Consider the following 18,556-nt stretch of genomic DNA (forward strand, 5'->3'; position numbering starts at 1 on the left):
GAGTGAGGGGGTATGGGGAGAAGGTAGGAACGGGGTACTGATTGAGAGTGATCAGCCATGATCGCATTGAATGGCGGTGCTGGCTCGAAGGGCTGAATGGCCTACTCCTGCACCTATTGTCTATTGTCTATGTACTGACCATAAGGTCAAATTAAACTCATCTCATCTGCCTGCACATGATCCATATCCCTCCATCTGTGTCTGCTCACATGCTTGACCAAATGCCTCTTAAACATCACTATTGTATCAACTTCCATCCGCTTCCTCTGGCTGAGCATTCCAGGCACATACCATTCTGTGTAGAAAAAAATCTTTGCACATCTCCTTTAAACGTCCCTCACCCCCTGACACCTCACCTTAAAGTTATTTAACATATGACATTCTCTACCTGGGAAGAAGAATCTACCTACCTTATCTAGGCCACTAATATATACCTTTATAAGGTTGTCCCTCAGTCTCCAATGCTCCCGAGCCAACAATCCAAGCTAGTTTAGTTTAATTTATTTTAGAGATACAGCGCGGAAACTGGACCTTCGGCCCACCAAGTCAACGCCGACCAGCGATCCCTGCACATTAACACTACCCTACACACACTAAGGACAATTTACACTTATACCAAGCCAATTAACTTATAAACCAGTACATCTTTGGAGTGTGGGAGGAAATCGAAGATCTCAGAGAAAACCCACGAGGTCACAGGGAGAACGTACAAACAGCACCCGTAGTCGGGATCGAACCCTGGTCTCCAGCACTGCAAGTGCTGTCAGGCAGCAACTCTACTGCTGTGCCACTGTGCCACCCTTGTCCAAGTTTGTACAGCCTTTTGTGATAGTTAATACTCTCCAATACAGATAACATTGTGGTGAACTTTTCTGCACACTCTCCAAAGACTCCATATCCACACAATACTCCAAAAGTAGCCCAACTAAAGTTTTATACAGTTGCAACATGACTTGCCAACGTTTATATTCAATGCCCCGATCAGTGAAGGCAAGCATGCTATATGCAACATGCAGAATAGTAGATGAGGAATAAATGTAGAAAATTATACTGTGGGTCATAATTATTATGTTTAAACAAAGTGCACTCAGGCAAATCTCTCACATCGAGGTCTTTTTCAATTGTGACTGGTGGATAGAGAAATAGAAATGATTATGTTTGGAACTTCAAACCAAGGTTTTAATTAGGGAACAAATAATTCAGATCTTGCATTATATAAGACGGTTACTTTGAAAAATAGCAAACAAAACAGACAATGACAGAAGTTTAATGTAAAAGTCCTGTTTCAATTAATTGTAGTCTTGTAAGTCGAAGTGTTTTTATTTCTTACTTTCTCCAGCACTTGCATGCTGAAAACCGGACCATCGTGGGCTTTTACTCGCTTAATAATGAACATATCTTTCCATATACAGACATCACCGGCAGACGTGCCCGAGAAAACCATTTCATCTATCCAACCATATACCACACACATTATGGTTTCAGACTTCCGCAGACTTCCAAAACAGCCTTTTCTTCCTGTTAGTCCACCTCCTTAGAATAAATTAAAAAATAACATTAATTTTTTTTTTTTAGTATCTTTAACAACTGACCCCGATGGACAATCAGAACATAAAGAAAGATACTTGCAGCTTTGAATATTTATTGTGGAACACTGCCTTACAGTTGTGGAGCAGATACCACACAGTAAGGGGGAGATCTTTTAAAGATTAAAAAATAAAGTGTCGGAGGAACTCAGTGGGTCAGGTAGCATTTCTGGAGAGAATTGTCAGGCGACGTTTTGTGTTTCAGACATTTCTTTAAATTAATCGGTCTGAAGAAGGATTCCAACCCGAAACAATATCTGTCATTCCCTCCAGAGATGCTGCCTGACCCGTTGAGTTCATCCATCACCTTGTTTTTGCTCTTGGTTCTAGCATCTGCAGTTTCTTGTGTATCTTTTAAAGATCACCTTTCCGCAGGTAAGCTTGTGCAGACATCATCACTTGGAAGTCCTTCAAGTTTGGATCAATATTTAATAAGCAAGAATGACAGCACCCAAGAGTAATTCACCTTTCATACAAGTTTACCTCTAGATATATAGAACATCTGACCAGTATAGTGTCCTTTGAACATAAAATAACTCAAATGATTTCTTCCATTAAAAGTTCTGAAAACATTCTTTCTATTTTTCATTGATTAAAAGTATTATTCAAGACAGTATTTTTTTTGTATGGCTCTTTGCAAAATTTTTATAGACACATAGAAAACCATTAGCATGGACAAGCTAAATTGTTTAAAAAACTGGATAGCAGTTTCACAAGAATATGCGACGTGCTTTACAAAACTAATGTTCACACTGCTTTGCGAGCAATGTTTTTGATTGAATTTAAATGTCCCCATGATATTTGCAGAAAATATATCCCAAAAAACTTGAGATTCAGCAAACCTGCCATTCCCCCAGTACCTTAATGTTTGAGATTAATTGAATCTGCATCAACGAGCAAAACAAATAGTATTCAAGAAAGCAACAAAAAAAGCATTTGTAGGTATAAAAATAATAATTACTGTCCTACCTGCTCGCTGCCAGAACTTGATGTGTTTTATTCCAGCTGTTACCAACTTGTCTGGTAGAAAGGGATTCAATTTGACAACAAAAATCTTCTCTGCACTTCCTCTAAAGAAACAGTTTTGACTTTTACTTTTGTTTCCTTACATAAACACGTTTCTAAAAAAATGGATCAATATTTTCAATTGAAACTTTTGTATTACATAAGAAAGAGGACACATGAAATTCAAGCAGGACATTCAGTTCCTTGTGCCTGATACATCGTTCAATAAGATTATTGGTGGTATTTTATCTCAGTCACTATCCCATGCTTTCCTTCATATCCAAAACCTATTGTCTTAAACATTCAGTCACTGGTTAGTGCTTTCCAAATACTCACTATTCATAGTTGAAGACACTGAAGCCAACCCATTATTGTGATTCTAGGCACCTCAGTGAAGGGAAACTTCATCCGTTTATTTATACATTCAAACTCTGTTTATATTTCAGTGAGATCAGCTTTTGTTTCCTAATTTCGAGAGGGTATGGGGCCATCTGTTTAATCTCTCACAAACCACCCAGGGCAGGGAACAATCTATGAACCTATCTTCCACTTTTACTCTCACAATTACGTCATTTCTTAGGATGGGGACTGTGTCTGAATACAATATTCCAAGTGTCGACTTACTAGGGCTTCACATAATTGCATTCAAGCTACTTCACTCTTGTACTCAAATCCTTTGCAATGAATGCCAACAATCAATTGCCTTCCTCCTTGCTTGCTTTACCTGTATGTTCACTGATTTGTTAACACAGACACCAATATATTTCTAAATACTAATACTTTGCAATCTCTCTGCCTTTCTAATTTTTCTAGCAAAGTGGATGACTGCACATTATTTTCCATCTGCCATGTCTGCTCCCATACATACAGTCCATCTAAATTCCCCTAAAATGTTTCTAAATCCTCCTCACATCTCACCCTGCCACCACAAGACCAAAACTTGAATATATTAAACTGGGTTCTATCAACCAGATCACTGATATTGATTCTGAACATTCAAGCTCCCAGGACCATTCCCTGCGGAACTCCATTTATCAAAGCTTCGCAGACCAAAAATGCCCCATATATTTCCATCCCAAGTCTTTAAAATAATCTTCAATCTATGCCAATGTATTACCTCAAATCATATGCTCCAACTTTGTTTAATAATGTCTCATCTTGCTGAATGCCTTCAGGTAGTTCAATTACATTACATAAACTGATTACCTATTATTTTTGTCCCTGATTATAACAATAAAAAACTGATTAGTCAAAAGCTATGCCGCTTTCATGAATCCCAATCTGCAAAATCCAGTTTCTAAGTGTCTTGTTACTATCACCTTAATAATAGATTCCAACATTATCCCCAATTCTTGTTATTAGGCTATGTAATCTCTTCCTTGTTTTTATTCTCTCTCCTTTCTCAAATAGTGATATTATGTGTGTTACTTTCCGAAATGGTGGACCATTTAATAATATGAAATTTTGGAAGATGACAATTGGTGCATCCACTAATTCGGAGGTAACTTTGTTCAAAACCCTTGGATGCAGGCCATCCGCTCCTCAGAACTCATCACCTTTCAGTCCCATTAATTAATGTCAATTTATTTTGGCTACTCATTCACCCTGGACCAGATTTTTTATGGTTGTCTATAGCAAGACAAAATATTTGTTAAACTCCTTTGCCATTTCCTTATTCCCTAATATAATTTCTCATCTCAATTTGATAGGAATGCATTGATGTTAGTTAATCTTTTCCTTTTTACATATCTATGGAAGCTCTTACAGTCTGTTTTTGTTTCTCACTCATTTTCTCTTGTATTCTTCTATCCCTTTCCTTTTCAGATTTTTGGTCATCCTTTGCAGATTTCTGAAATTTTCCCAGTCCTCCAGCTTACTGATCTTTTGTCGACATAAGCCTTTCCCACTGACCAAAGCTATCTTTAAAATTTCATATTAGCCAAGGCTGGACCACATTTTTTGTTGGGATTTTATGCCTTGAAAAGGGATACATCTTTATTGTAAAACTATGTATTAATTCCTTAAATGTTAGCCATTATGTGTTTATGGACATAACCTTTGCAATTTACCCTAACCCACACAAGCCGTATACCCTCAGAGTTTGTTCTGCTTAGTTATTGTACCCCAGTATCTGATTCGATTAAATTACTTTCAGTCTTTATAAGAAAAAGTTCTATCATATTACAATCACTTTTCCCTAAAGCCCTTTAACTGCCAGATTATTAGTTAACTTTATCATTGCACAATAGAACATACTGAAAAAGCTGATCTAGAAAACCATCTATCTTACACACCACAAAGTCATCGTCTACAGTATTATTACTTTCTCTACTTCTTGAGTGGCAAGCACAGAAACTTCTACAATTCTCGTAATTTCCTCTGCCAGAGAAGTTATCATTACCCATTCAGCACCATTACCTTGTCCTTTTAAAAAATTTAGTAAGTTTCTCCTCACCAAAAATCTTTTATCCAGTTTCATGATATTTTTACGGCCTTAGTTCTTTCATTCACTAGGACACGAGTCCCAGCGTGATTTAACTCCAGCTGACCCATTGGAAGACTTCACATTCCTTCGGTGCAGATGACAATGTCTCATAAATCACTAATTTCTCCCATACTAGTATTACATTCATTTATCTAACAGATTATATTGTAGCCATATTGTATCTGTATAAACATTTGGTCATATCTGCATATAGATGTGCATGAAAAACTACAGCATGATGATAGAACAATGGAGAAACTCACAAGAGAAAATCACTAGGTGACATTTTGGGTCAGGACCCTTCATCTGAGGAAACACCAATCTAAAGAAGGGTCCCGACCCAAAACGTCACCTATCCATTTTCTCCAGAGATGCTTCCTGACCCACTAAGTTACTCCAGTATTTTGTCTCTCTCTTTAGTATAAACCAGCATCTGCAGTTCATTTTTATTATATTTAATCTAAAGCATGACCTCGGCACTAAAAATGTACTAAGAGCGAACGACACCTCAATTTATTTCCTTTTGAAGTTTACTGGCAAATTTGAAGCAAACACAAATTAATGCCAAAATAGAAAAAATCTGAGAAAAATCTTTTTTTAAGACAACCCATTCATGAAAAGAAATTAAACAATGAATCAGGAAACATCTTAAAATTAAGTTTTTAAACAAATATTTGAATTGGGGAAAAAATAAAGTACTCCTGGAAAGTAGTACAAAATAACATGATAAAACATTGCATGCCATGTGATAGGATTTGACACTATATAAACTGAAAGCGAGAATGAATTTATTAATTTAATATTATAATGACTATTAAATACAATTTCAACGAAATTAAATTTATCTCAGTGTTTAGCCCAGGAAAATAAGTATCATGAGGTTACAGCTGGTGAGCCCAGCAACTACCTGTAGAAGATCCTGCATTAATATATTTAATGCCTACCTTACTGAAGAAAGCTTTTCTCCTTTTTTCCAATCCCAGAGAACTATTGTGTGATTTTCATCCAGCCCTACTGATGCCAGACGTTTTCCATCGGCTGGAATATATAATATATATTATATATATTACAGTTTGTAAAAATCTACGCCGGACATCATATTTGTAATAATAAATCCCACAGAACCTAAAATTCATGGTTCACAACATTCTGCAAAGTACCAAGATTTACCCATTTAAAATCCCTGGTTCTCCAAGGGTGCAAAAGATGGACCTCGAGTAAGCAACAGGAACTACAATGGAATTTGAATTGTTTTGGTTGCTCTACATGCATAACAAAGCCCACCACTTTATCTCAGTACACGTCTGGGTCCATTGCAGGTCTGGGTGAGTGAGGCCCAGAGCTGCAGGAGAGTCAGAGCATGGGCTTGCTGGTGCCAGGTCATAGAGCCAGAGAGCAGGAGGAATCACAGAGGGGGAGAAGTGAGCAGTGTCAATCTATTGTCTGCTGCATCCCCTCAGAATTTCAAACATCCCCATCAAACATTTACATTAAAAGCAAATCTTCAAGCACATAGGACTGTGATAAGTGCCAGAGCTGGTAAAAATATCAGTCTGTAAAATGTAACATAGCTATAATTACGGTGCATAATTTCAGAAATTAATATGACATCATCTTCAACTAATTGTTCCTGTCAGCAATAAATGATCATTAATGATTGCTAATAAACTGGGTATTGTACTGTGCGGCTAAATATCCTTTTGGAAAATTGGGACAGAAACTACCAATTATTTATCAAAGGTACGCAGCATTGATGTGCCTTAATTGTTTGAGGCACCGATATCCAACTGTTGAGGTCAGTGAAATGGAGAACAGCTGTAGAAGTTTGAACCCAGAAAATCAATAATTAGAGTAGCAGTAGTCACCAAAATTAACAAGAGTTGAAGAGAAACCTGAGTTCACAGTATTGTATGTAGAATAGAAATCCAGCAGGTCCCAGGGTATGTTCTAGGTTTGCAATTTAAAACCTGGAGAAAGTTCTGGGAAAATACCTGCTTCCACCTGGGTCTCATTGACTAATTTCTCAAAACATCCAAAGCTTTTCCACAATTTTCACATCGTCAAGATACTTATCTTTATCCACAGACCAAACTATCCTTTATGTACATCAATAAAAATGGAAATGAATGTAATTGTTCTCAATTTAAGTGAGTGGGATTGTGAATTGTGAGAACAGAAAGTGACTTCAAAGTGATTTAGGCAAGAATATGAGTGGGTGTTGAGCAAGTGGGAGACAACAGATGCAGTATGATGTAGATAAATGTGAAGTTATCCACTTCAGTAAGAAAAAGCAGAAAGGGAGATTATTTAAACGGTGAGTGTGTGACATGTTGTTCAAAGACCCTTCTGTCTTTGTACACCAGTCACTGAAAGCAAACATGCACAGGGGGCAAACATCTAGAAGGTTTCAAGCTACATTGAGGGGTTTCGAATATAGGAGCAGCTTATTAATTGGGGCATACCTGAAGTAACCTGTCTTTTCTTGAAAAAGGTTATACTTACTTCAGAGGAAGTGCACTGAAACTAAAGGCTAAAATGTAGACATAGAAACATAGAAACATAGAAAATAGGTGCAGGAGTAGGCCATTCGGCCCTTCGAGCCTGCATCGCCATTCAATATGATCATGGCTGATCATCCAGCTCAGTAACCTGTACCTGCCTTCTCTCCATACCCCCTGATCCCTTTAGCCATAAGGGCCACATCTAACTCCCTCTTAAATATAGCCAATGAACTGGCTTCAACTACCTTCTGCGGCAGAGAATTCCACAGACTCACCATTCTCTGTGTGAAGAAATGTTTTCTCATCTCGGTCCTAAAAGACTTCCCCCTTATCCTTAAGCTGTGACCCCTGGTTCTGGACTTCCCCAACATCGGGAACAATCTTCCCGCATCTAGCCTCTCCAACCTCTTAAGAATTTTATATGTTTCAATAAGATCCCCCCTCAGTCTTCTAAATTCCAGCGAGTATAAGCCCAGTCTATCCAGTCTTTCTTCATATGAAAGTCCTGCCATCCCAGGGATCAATCTGGTGAACCTTCTCTGTACTCCCTCTAAGGCTAGAATGTCTTTCCTCAGATTAGGAGACCAAAACTGTACACAATACTCCAGGTGCGGTCTCACCAAGGCCCTGTACAACTGCAGCAGAACCTCCCTGCTCCAATACTCAAATCCTCTTGCTATGAATGCTAACATACCATTCGCTTTCTTCACTGCCTGCTGCACCTGCACGCAAACAAGACAAATGAGATGGGATTTCAGTGAAACATACAAAATTCAGACAGGGTGAGACAGAGTGTATGCAGGAGGTAATTTCCTTGAGGGATCACCATACAAAGGTGCAGGCACGATTTCCAGAACTAGGATGGGGAAAAATGTCTTCACTCAGGTAGTGAACCTGTGGAAGGTGACGGGGACCACGTCAGTGAGCAACGAGAGAGATTGATAGGTTTGTAGACAAAGGTATCGAGAGAGAGAGAGAGAGAGAGAACAAGCCACAATCATGTTGAATGGCAGAGCAGGTATGAGGGGTGAGTGGTCTACTCCCATTTCTAGTTTGTTTCTACACATGGTAACACCACCACTTGCAGGTTCCTCTTCAAGTTGCACACCTTGCTGATCTGGAAACATGTCACTGGTCCTTCATGTTTAGTGCGGCACAATGGCGCAGTGGTAGAGTTGCTTTCTTTCAGTGCCAGATACCCGGGATCGATCCTTACTATGAGTGCTGTCTGTACGGAGTTTGCATATTCTCCACTTGATCGCGTGGGTTTTTCCCAGGTGCTCCGGGTTCCTCCCACTTTCCAAAGACATACAGGTTTGTAGTTTAATTGGCTTCAGTAAAGATTGTAAATTATCCCTAGTGTGTAGGATAGTGCTAGTGTATGGGGATCGCTGGTCAGCGCGGACTTGGCAGACTGAAAGGCCTGTTTCCGTGCTGTATCTCTAAACTAAACTAAATCACTGGGTCCAAACCCTGCATCTCCCTCACTAACAGCAGGGTGCACCTGCACCAGGAAGGCACAGAAATTCCAACCATTCGATCCCCACCACCTCCTTTACGGCAATTAGGGATGAACAATAATTCCAGCAGAATGATAAATAATTAATATAACTACCCTTTTCAACTCTGTCTCCACTTACATATTACTGAAATTTTTACCATGAATTTGTAAACTCCAGATTCTACCATGCTTGCATTTTCTGGCCATGGGAGTACAAAGGATGATTACATTTGGCAAAAGGATAGAATGAATTAATCAGATCACACTTAAAGGTTGTTTGCAATATAGTGAATTAATTTGCCTTCGAAATGGAGCATTGATATAGCAATGCCGTTAGCCTTACCTGAAAAATCAACAGCACAAACCCCAAAATGATGATGTCCTTTCAATATTGACAGTGGCTTCAATACCTCCACATCCCAGATATGAATTGCAGAATCACGGCTCACCTAAGCAAACAAAACAAACAATTTACCATCATTATTTTCAGATAAGCAAAGAATTTTGGATAAATATAAAATTTGGCCTTTACTCTGGAAAACTACATTGTTTAGTTAACTAAACTGAGAACATAGGATGCATATTGGTTCAGTTGCTTTTTCAAAGGAAATACTGCAATGATACCATGACGTTATTCTTGATCTGTTCAGAGTTGGCAGTTTGACTCCTAAATATAAAGAAACAATTATCTCGCTGTTCTCCCCGCCAAGTGCAGCTTTTGCTGGCTGAAATATTGTTTAGTCTCCTCCATCAGACAACCATAGTTTGTATATAACCCCGAAGTCTTAAAGCTCAACTGACTATTCAAACATGGGGTGCATCACAGACCAGCGCTGTCCTTGCAGCTTGATCACATTCACATACTTCAGAGGTCATAGCAGAAACTCCATTTCCACCACTCCTTGTTATACACAAAGACTAAATGTGTGCTCAGTTCAGTTAATTCAGTACAAAATGCAAACTGATTTTAGTATAACTTACTTTTATACAGACACCTTATTCACTAAGATGCTGTTACATTTATCTTTAATTATTGAAAAATTTAATAGAAATTTAAATGTAATCTCAGAAGAAAGAGTCACTGAAGATGTATTAAAAATGCGCAACTACAAAAGGAATTTTACAATGTAAAGCAAACTGGGATTTATTTCACAATTGTGTTCATAATTATTTACAAGTGATTGACAACTGAAAATGAAATAATATTCTGTCAGACAACATGTACAATAACAGGAATGTTGATGAAATTGAAGAAAATGAAGTATGGCAATTTTATTAGCACAGATCATCAGTAACTTTATCAGAGCAATAACCGATAAATAAATATTTTTATTTCAGATGCGTTGAGTGAAGTGATTACAGTGTTGCAATCCTTCCGCTCAAGTTGTCCATAAAAATGCAGATTACACGGACTTCAAAATCAGATTTAGAAAAATTGCTGTATCCAATTTAGACTCCCATTAGATGGAAAGAACTGCCACATTAATATTTTGCATTTGAAGTTTGATGCGATGCTAACTTTAAAAATGGCAGTGACAAAAATCATTGCAGTGTGGATGAAAGACTTCTCTACAGATTTAATGTGACTGGTAGGAATAGAGTATAAAAAGTGATTTAGAGAAGATCGATTCAGTATTCGATTCGCAGGAGATGGAAGGTAAAGTTTGCATAGCCTGAAAAACTGCAATATAGACAAGTAGCCTCATTAATCCAGGAACATATTTCATGGGGACACAAATCAAAATACTGCATATCATATAAAACGGGAATACAAACAGAACATTTTGGAATTATTCAGCAAGGCAGGTAGCAACAGACCTACCTCAAGAATTTGTTTTAATGTTTCAATGAAGTTGATGTACATGTATATCTTTGACCAGAATTGCCCAGTTATCAATCAGATATGCATACTTGGGAAACTCTGTTCCAATTTCTGAAGCACAAAACCACGATGTCATGCAAATGCAACAACTTCAATAGAAGTCCAAATAATGAATACGATGATAAACTGCATAGTTTCTAGTAACAACCAACTCATTTTAATTGTTGATAAAATATAGGTAGAGGAATTCATATTCCACCGTGCTGTGCTCTACCATTGGCAGATAATCAAATAAGCATACCATACCTGGCCTGTTGATATATAATCCTTTAAAGGATGAATTGCTAGGCAGACAATGTCATCATCATGGCCAAGGTAGAATCGCTGCATATTCTGCTGACGATTATACACTATTCCTACTGCTGCAACGTGGTATACAATTTCTCCATTTTGAGTGTAAAATAGATTATTCCTGCAATCATAGCCCCTGTAACTGAAGAGGTTAAAAAAAGGTTATTTAGCAATTATAATCCCAGACAGGTTTCTCCAGTCCAACAGTCTTTCACACGAGAGGGGACTGTAGGCATCTAAGCACCAGCAGCACACAGAAACTTACTACAACAGAGAGCATCCAACCATCAGTTTGTTTGGTTTATTAAGTGAAAAACTTTGCCACATGCATCCTCTAACCAAAATGATTTTTAAAATAAAAAAGCTTCCAAAAGGACATCCTACCCATGAACAAAATGCAAGCGCAAGCTGCTGTCGGGAGCTTTTTCTCGTTTCTTTGCAGTCGCTGCTTGACGCTTTTCTTTACATTTCTCTTTAAGTTGAGGTAGGTCTTCCTTATAAATCTGTTGCAGGAAGAAAGGATTAAGAGCATCAAAAAGAAATAAAACAACACCCACAGGTTAAAGTGAAAAAATTCGAAAGTTATTTAGAGTGCAGGTCTTTGGAGGAATTGAAGAAAATACTGACAGAAAGGATTTCCCCCTCTTCTTTGTTGATGTACCACACACATATAGTTTTGAAATTAGCAAAGAAATGACCTAGCTTATGGTTTTACTGAAGTTGCATAGATATTTAATTTCTATGTGCAGATAGAAATGATCCTTGAGGCAGCAACTTTTATAAGGTGGAGTATTGATTATAAATCTATTGCTCAGAGCATCTGGTAAAGGTAGCCATGGAAACCAGCAAGGATAATTAGAGTTACACTGCAACTCCTGATCGTAAAATTATGAAGAAAGATAAAAATTATGGTTGCAAAGCCCAAATGTCCCCTTAGAATTGCGGCAGGCGGATATTGTTCATTAGCATCCAAGGACAATTACTCCTTTCAGAATTTACAACATTTACTGCTTCACTGAACAGTCCCAGAAGAGCCAGAAAGAAATGCTTGGGGTTTGAATGGGGTTGTCGCTGGCTGAAAAGTCCATAATAAGACAAAAAGGAAAAGTACATGAAAGAGAAGGGAAAGGGTGAACATCAAAAGCAAAAGAAAACAAAACGCAAAGAAGATGTGGAAGCAAAAACAATAGTTCCAGTTAAAAATCGGGCATAAGTGCAAAAAACACAATGGTCTCATCATTTAAAAAAAGATTTCTGCAATTCTGTGCTAGAAACCATCACCTCGTTTGCGTAAAAATTAGGAGTACATGGTAAGTTTGAACAGAGCACACATTTTGCCAAAATCTAACAATGTCAAAAATGAATGCTTTCAGCACATTGACCAAAAACAGAAAGTAATCTATTCCAATTGGCAATTATCTGTACTGCTTCCACATAGATGATATATCATGCAAAATTCTATTAAGATTATCAGATTCTTCTGAGATTACAATGTGAAATGGTAAGACGAACAGTATAAAAAGTAGTTCAAGGTTAAAGGTATTCTCTCTTCATTCCACATATGTTTCTGTCAATTTCTAGATCTGGTGTACATTGCTGCATCAACACAACTTATAGATACCTGCCGATGATAACTGATCTGTATTTCTTGCTCAATCTCGGAATCAAGTTCCGGTACATCAGACTGATCCGAATCAGAGAGGTCACTATTCGAGTCTGCAAAACTTTCTGTAAGAGAGATAATCATATTCAGTAGGAAGCACCACAATGCATCATGCATTTAGTTTCAAACCCGAGCCTATGAGATTTCTTGCTGAGCCTCTCAATCCCTCTTCTTTAAAATGTATCTTATAAAGCAAGAGTAAAGCGAAGGTGTTGTTTCGGAGAGTACTTTACAATACAACTTTATTTATCTTGGATGGAAATTGGTCTGCCACCAGTCAAAAAAACAGTTACACACACAGATAATAGAAGAGCAAGATAGACCACTCGACCCTAAAAACCGTAGTAGGTCATGGGTAAATTTTAGCACCATTTTAGTAAGCAGATTCTGTGTGCTGGACTGGGCAGAGTTCACAACTCTCTGTGATTTCTTCGTATATAAAATGTTTGCAAACAATTATTTTTGTTCAACTTCTTGGATAAGTTGACAGTTGATATTTATAACTATTTCTTGAAGAGTTGCTTCTTCGTGATCTTTAAACTTTGGATGTTACTGATTGAATATTTGCACTCAAGATCCACTCTGTCTGTATCAGGCCAATTGATCATATTTAATGAACTGTTCTTTGCTTTTTCTGTTAATTTTAATTTCACCTCCATGAGCCGTAACACTTTTTGTTTTATTTTGAAAAGTCATGGAAACAGAGATTAGGCATTTGTAAACAATAGAACTCTACTACATCCACAATATAATTGAAAAGACATTTAATTTTATACTTAGAGTCAAGAAAATTTGAATTGGTGAATTGATTAGTTAAAAACAATTGACAGCCACTAAAATGACCAATGCTGAATTAGTTTACGTAATTCAACTAAGAGAACTAAAAATCTGAAAACAGCATTAGAGCCTATCGAACATGACACATTCAAATACATAAGAAAAAAAGTGAATGAATTACAGGTGTAAACACAATTTAAAGGCATGACTGTCATGGTGGTGATTAGGAGAGATATGACAGCTGACTGGTTAGGACTGCAAACAAACTATCACAGGTTAAAAGATTATTTGAAAGAGACAGATGTGTTAGTAATTGAGGATGAAATTACTTTAATTATATGAAAAGCATAGCAGATGTTCCGTTAATAATCTGGAATTCACGGACAAAAAAAAAAAATCTTCATAACGATGACCATGAAAATGACATGATTGCCAAAAAATGTCACTAATATCCCTAATACCCTACAGGGAAGGAAATCTGCCATTCTTGTACAATCTATGAGACTCCAAACCAAACCCATGCGGACAACCTTCAAATAACCTTATAGTAGCTTCACACACATTTAGCAGTGCTGTTACTGTTGTGTTTAAACAGAGAAAGAATACAACTGGTCATTAAATTCAAATACAACAAATCACTTTCTCCATTGTATGATGAGGCACTATAATGATCAATTATAGGGGGACCCGACACTGGTCCCTGTAGCACATCACTGGCCACATTTGTTCTCAATTGGCTAACTCACTGTGGATCCCATGAGATCTCACCTTTCACGCTAGCCGACCACATGTGTGGGACCCTGTCAAAAGCATTGCTAAAATCCTCAATGATTAGTTTAGTTTAGAGATACAGCATGGAAAGAGGCCATCGGATCACCGAGTCCAGCGATCACCCATATACTAGTTCTGTCCAACACCTTATGGGCAATTTACAGAAGCCAATTAACCTATAAACCTGCACGTCTTTGGAATGTGGGAGGAAACCTGAGCACCCGGAGAAAGCCCATGTGGTCAAAGTGAGAGCAAACAAACTCCGTACAGACAGCACCCATAGTCAGGGTTTCTGGCACTGTAAGGCAGCTGCTCTACCGCTGCCAGACTGTACCACATATTATTCTTCAATTATTCTATTATTATGGCTGAAATAAAATATAAAAGTAGCTGCATGGTGATAAACACGGGCGAAAAAATGGTCAATGAGGCCACAGCAGATCAGGATGAACAGCGCACACTAAAAATGCATTGAGCCATCAGTCACAGAACCAGATACAGTACATGCGTTTTAACTTTCTTACTGAAAAGCACACCAATATTTCCAAGAAGATTCCAAGCCTAGAAAGGATTAGGAACGGACACCAAAAGCTTGGCCAAACAACGGGGTAATTAAGTGTGGTGGCACGTAGGATCTTATGTAAGAAATATTAGAGCAAGTGGCCCGTGTAGATGAAAGATCAGTTATCAAAAGTGGAATGCAAGGATTGTTTGTGGATATAGAAGGGGTTAAGACTAGACAAATATAAAATTGGAGTGGGGAGATTTTAGTGGTGGAAGAATTAAGGGATAGAGGAGGATCACCATTTCCCCTGTAATATTCCCTCTGATATGCGGAAGGCAAGTTGAAAGCTACCTTGCAGCAGTACACATAGAAATATAGACATATAAACATAGAAAATAGGTGCAGGAGTAGGCCAATCGGCCCTTCGAGCCTGCACCGCCATTCAATATGATCATGGCTGATCATTCAGCTCAGTAACCTGTACCTGCCTTCTCTCCATACCCCCTGATCCCTTTAGCCACAAGGGCCACATCTAACTCCCTCTTAAATATAGCCAATGAACTGGCCTCAACTACCTTCTGTGGCAGAGAATTCCACAGACTCACCACTCTCTGTGTGAAGAAATGTTTTCTCATCTCGGTCCTAAAAGACTTCCCCCTTATCCTTAAGCTGTGACCCCTGGTTCTGGACTCCCCCAACATCGGGAACAATCTTCCCGCATCTAGCCTCTCCAACCCCTTAAGAATTTTATATGTTTCTATAAGATCCCCCTCAGTCTTCTAAATTCCAGCGAGTACAAGCCTAGTCTATCCAGTCTTTCTTCATATGAAAGTCCCGCCATCCCAGGGATCAATCTGGTGAACCACGGATTAGTGCAGCACAGACAGCAGCTGTTTGGCCCGTTTGTCATCCCCATTTGAAGTGACAACCTGGTTAGTCCCATTATGTTGTATTTTTGTCCATCCTGCTCCATTGGAAACCCATTTTTACTCTTTCCCTTCCCACTTCCCTCCCTGTATAACAGTCAAACTGCAGAACGGTGGCACGGTGGCGCAGCGGTAGAGTTGCTGCCTTACAGCGAATGCAGCGCCGGAGACTCAGGTTCGATCCTGACTACGGGTGCTGTACTGTAAGGAGTTTGTACGTTCTCCCCGTGACCTGCGTGGGTTTTCTCCGAGATCTTCGGTTTCCTCCCACACTCCAAAGACATGCAGGTATGTAGGTTAATTGACTGGGTAAATGTAAAAATTGTCCCTAGTGTGTGTAGGATAGTGTTAATGTGCGGGGATCGCTGGGCGGCGCGGACTTGGTGGGCCGAAAAGGCCTGTTTCCGCGCTGTATCTGAAATATGAAAATGAAAATAAAAAATAAAATATGAAAATTGGCTGAATAGACCAATCAACATGTTTACACATCATTTGCTTTTCTTTGTGTAGGAAGGAACTGCAGATGCTGGTTTAAACCGAAGATAAACACAAAAAGCTGGAGTAACTCAGGCATCATCTCTGGAGAGAAGGAATAGGTGACGTTTTGGGTCAAGACCCTTCTTCTGCTTTTCTTTTGCTATTTATGTACCATCATGTCCAATGGAAATAATAATAATAATAATGCATTACATTTATATAGCGCTTTTTTAAACACTCAAAGACGCTTTACAGGGTTTACTAAAACATAGAAAATAAAATAAATAGATAAATAAGTAAATGAACAGAAAAAGGAAAAAGAAGGTGAGGTGATGGTCAGTGATTGAAGGCAGTGCTGAACAGGTGAGACTTCAGTGATGTTTTGAATGAGGTGAGTGAGGAGGAGTCTCTGACGGTTTGGGGTAGTGAGTTCCAGAGTGTGGGAGCAGCGATGGAGAAAGCCCTGTCCCCCCAGGATCTGAGTTTGGTCCGGATGGGGGGGGACAGGAGGTTAGCAGCAGCAGAGCGGAGGGTACGGGTTGGAGTGTGTCTGTGGAGGAGGTCAGTCAGGTAGGATGGGGCCAGGTTATGGGCTTTGTAGGTCATGAGGAGGATTTTGTACTGGAAAGTAAATGTAGGAGTCTAAAATGTACAACTAGTGCAATGTGTTCAGTTGCTTGCTGGTTAGGTTACGTTAAAATTAACATATTTATAGTGTAATTAGCGCAGTGAAGTAAAAAATCAGTTTAGAATATAGATTTGAGGTGCTTTCTTACCTTGAATGACAATTTGAAGGAATTCTTTAGATTTTCTTTCAGGTATAAATTGCCACTGGAAAACGGAATGATCTGCTCCACCAATAGAAATAACCCATTGGTAATCATAAGACCACCGCACATTGGTTACATGTGCTGAATGACCCATGTATTTTTTAAACTTTGCTCCTGAGAAGTAAATCACATTTTTGTCAAAAGAAATGTGCCACAAAGGTTTCAAAAGTGCAAAAAATTGCATTACTTAATCATGCCAAATACCACCCATCAACTTCAAAACAATTCTTCAAAGTTAAGTGTGGGGAAAAAAATATTTTTCAGAGTAGGATCTGCTTGTAGATTTCAAGCAGAACTCAATATTTTTCAAATGTGAAATATCTTGCATTTTTACTTAAAATACTAAAGGGATAACCAATAAACATTAGTTCCCTGCATGATTTAACAGGAAAGTTTGACCTTCAGTCTTTTCACAGGTAGAGGTTGCCATCCCTTGGTAAGCTAGATGCAAAATATCTATTTATACAAAACAATAGTGAACTTCAAAAGCAGTAATTTATCTTTGCAAATAACAAAGTGCCATACTTTCCCCACCCTTTTTGTAAAAGGATGACTGGGGTGTATATAGAGAGAGAGACGTGTGTAGACTGTTTATTTCACAAAATGCTGGAGTAACTCAGCAGGTCAGGCAGCATCTCAGAAGAGAAGGAATGGGTGATGTTTCGGGTCGAGACCCTTCTTCAGACTAATGTCAGGGGGGCGGGACAAAGGAAGGATATAGGCAGAGACAGGAAGATAGGGGAGAACTGGGAAGGGGGAGGAGAAGAGAGGGACAGAGGAACTATCTAAAGTTGGAGAGGTCAATGTTCATACCGCTGGGCTGCAAGCTGCCCAAGCGAAATATGAGGTGCTGTTCCTCCAATTTCCGGTAGGCCTCACTATGGCACTGGAGGAGGCCCATGACAGAAAGGTCATTTCCTCTCTTCCCCTCCCCCTTCTCCCTCTATCTTCTTGTCTCCGCCTATATCCTTCCTTTGTCCCGCCCCCCCTGACATCAGTCTGAAGAAGGGTCTCGACCCGAAACATCACCCATTCCTTCTCTCCTGAGATGCTGCCTGACCTGCTGAGTTACTCCAGCATTTTGTGAAATAAATACCTTCGATTTGTACCTGCATCTGCAGTTATTTTCTTACACGTGTGTAGACTGTGGTTGGGGGGCAAGGGTAGAGGGCTATTGCTTGGAATTGGAGAATTTAAATGGACATACTGTTGGATTGCAAGCTATCCAAGCAGACGAGAAAGTGCTGTTCTTCCACTTTGCATGTGGCCTCACTCTGGCAATGGAGAAGGCCGTGGACAAAAATGTCAGTATGAGAATGGCGGGTTAAAATGGTTTGCAACTGGAAGCAACAGCAA

The 18,556-nt window shown here is 38.9% G+C and overlaps 1 protein-coding gene across 8 annotated transcripts in view; it reads right to left on the reverse strand.

Annotated features, from left to right (window-relative positions):
• The window catches only part of LOC144597399 (echinoderm microtubule-associated protein-like 5), a 116,458-nt gene that overhangs the window by 51,785 nt on the left and 46,117 nt on the right, over positions 1-18,556 (reverse strand). For all 8 annotated transcript variants that reach the window (XR_013547746.1, XM_078406726.1, XM_078406725.1 and 5 more), the window contains 8 exons: positions 17,147-17,314; positions 12,873-12,979; positions 11,636-11,754; positions 11,207-11,393; positions 9,422-9,527; positions 6,021-6,114; positions 2,556-2,656; positions 1,331-1,533 (listed from right to left, as the gene is read on the reverse strand). Coding sequence is in view for 7 of the 8 variants with exons in the window: in XM_078406726.1 (XP_078262852.1) it covers positions 1,331-1,533; positions 2,556-2,656; positions 6,021-6,114; positions 9,422-9,527; positions 11,207-11,393; positions 11,636-11,754; positions 12,873-12,979; positions 17,147-17,314 (1,085 nt within the window). In the remaining variant the exon portion in view is untranslated. The remainder of the gene's footprint in view (positions 1-1,330; positions 1,534-2,555; positions 2,657-6,020; positions 6,115-9,421; positions 9,528-11,206; positions 11,394-11,635; positions 11,755-12,872; positions 12,980-17,146; positions 17,315-18,556) is intronic.

This window comes from Rhinoraja longicauda, chromosome 10 (genome assembly GCF_053455715.1).
Source record: "Rhinoraja longicauda isolate Sanriku21f chromosome 10, sRhiLon1.1, whole genome shotgun sequence".
In the NCBI taxonomy this organism is placed as follows: domain Eukaryota; kingdom Metazoa; phylum Chordata; class Chondrichthyes; order Rajiformes; family Arhynchobatidae; genus Rhinoraja; species Rhinoraja longicauda.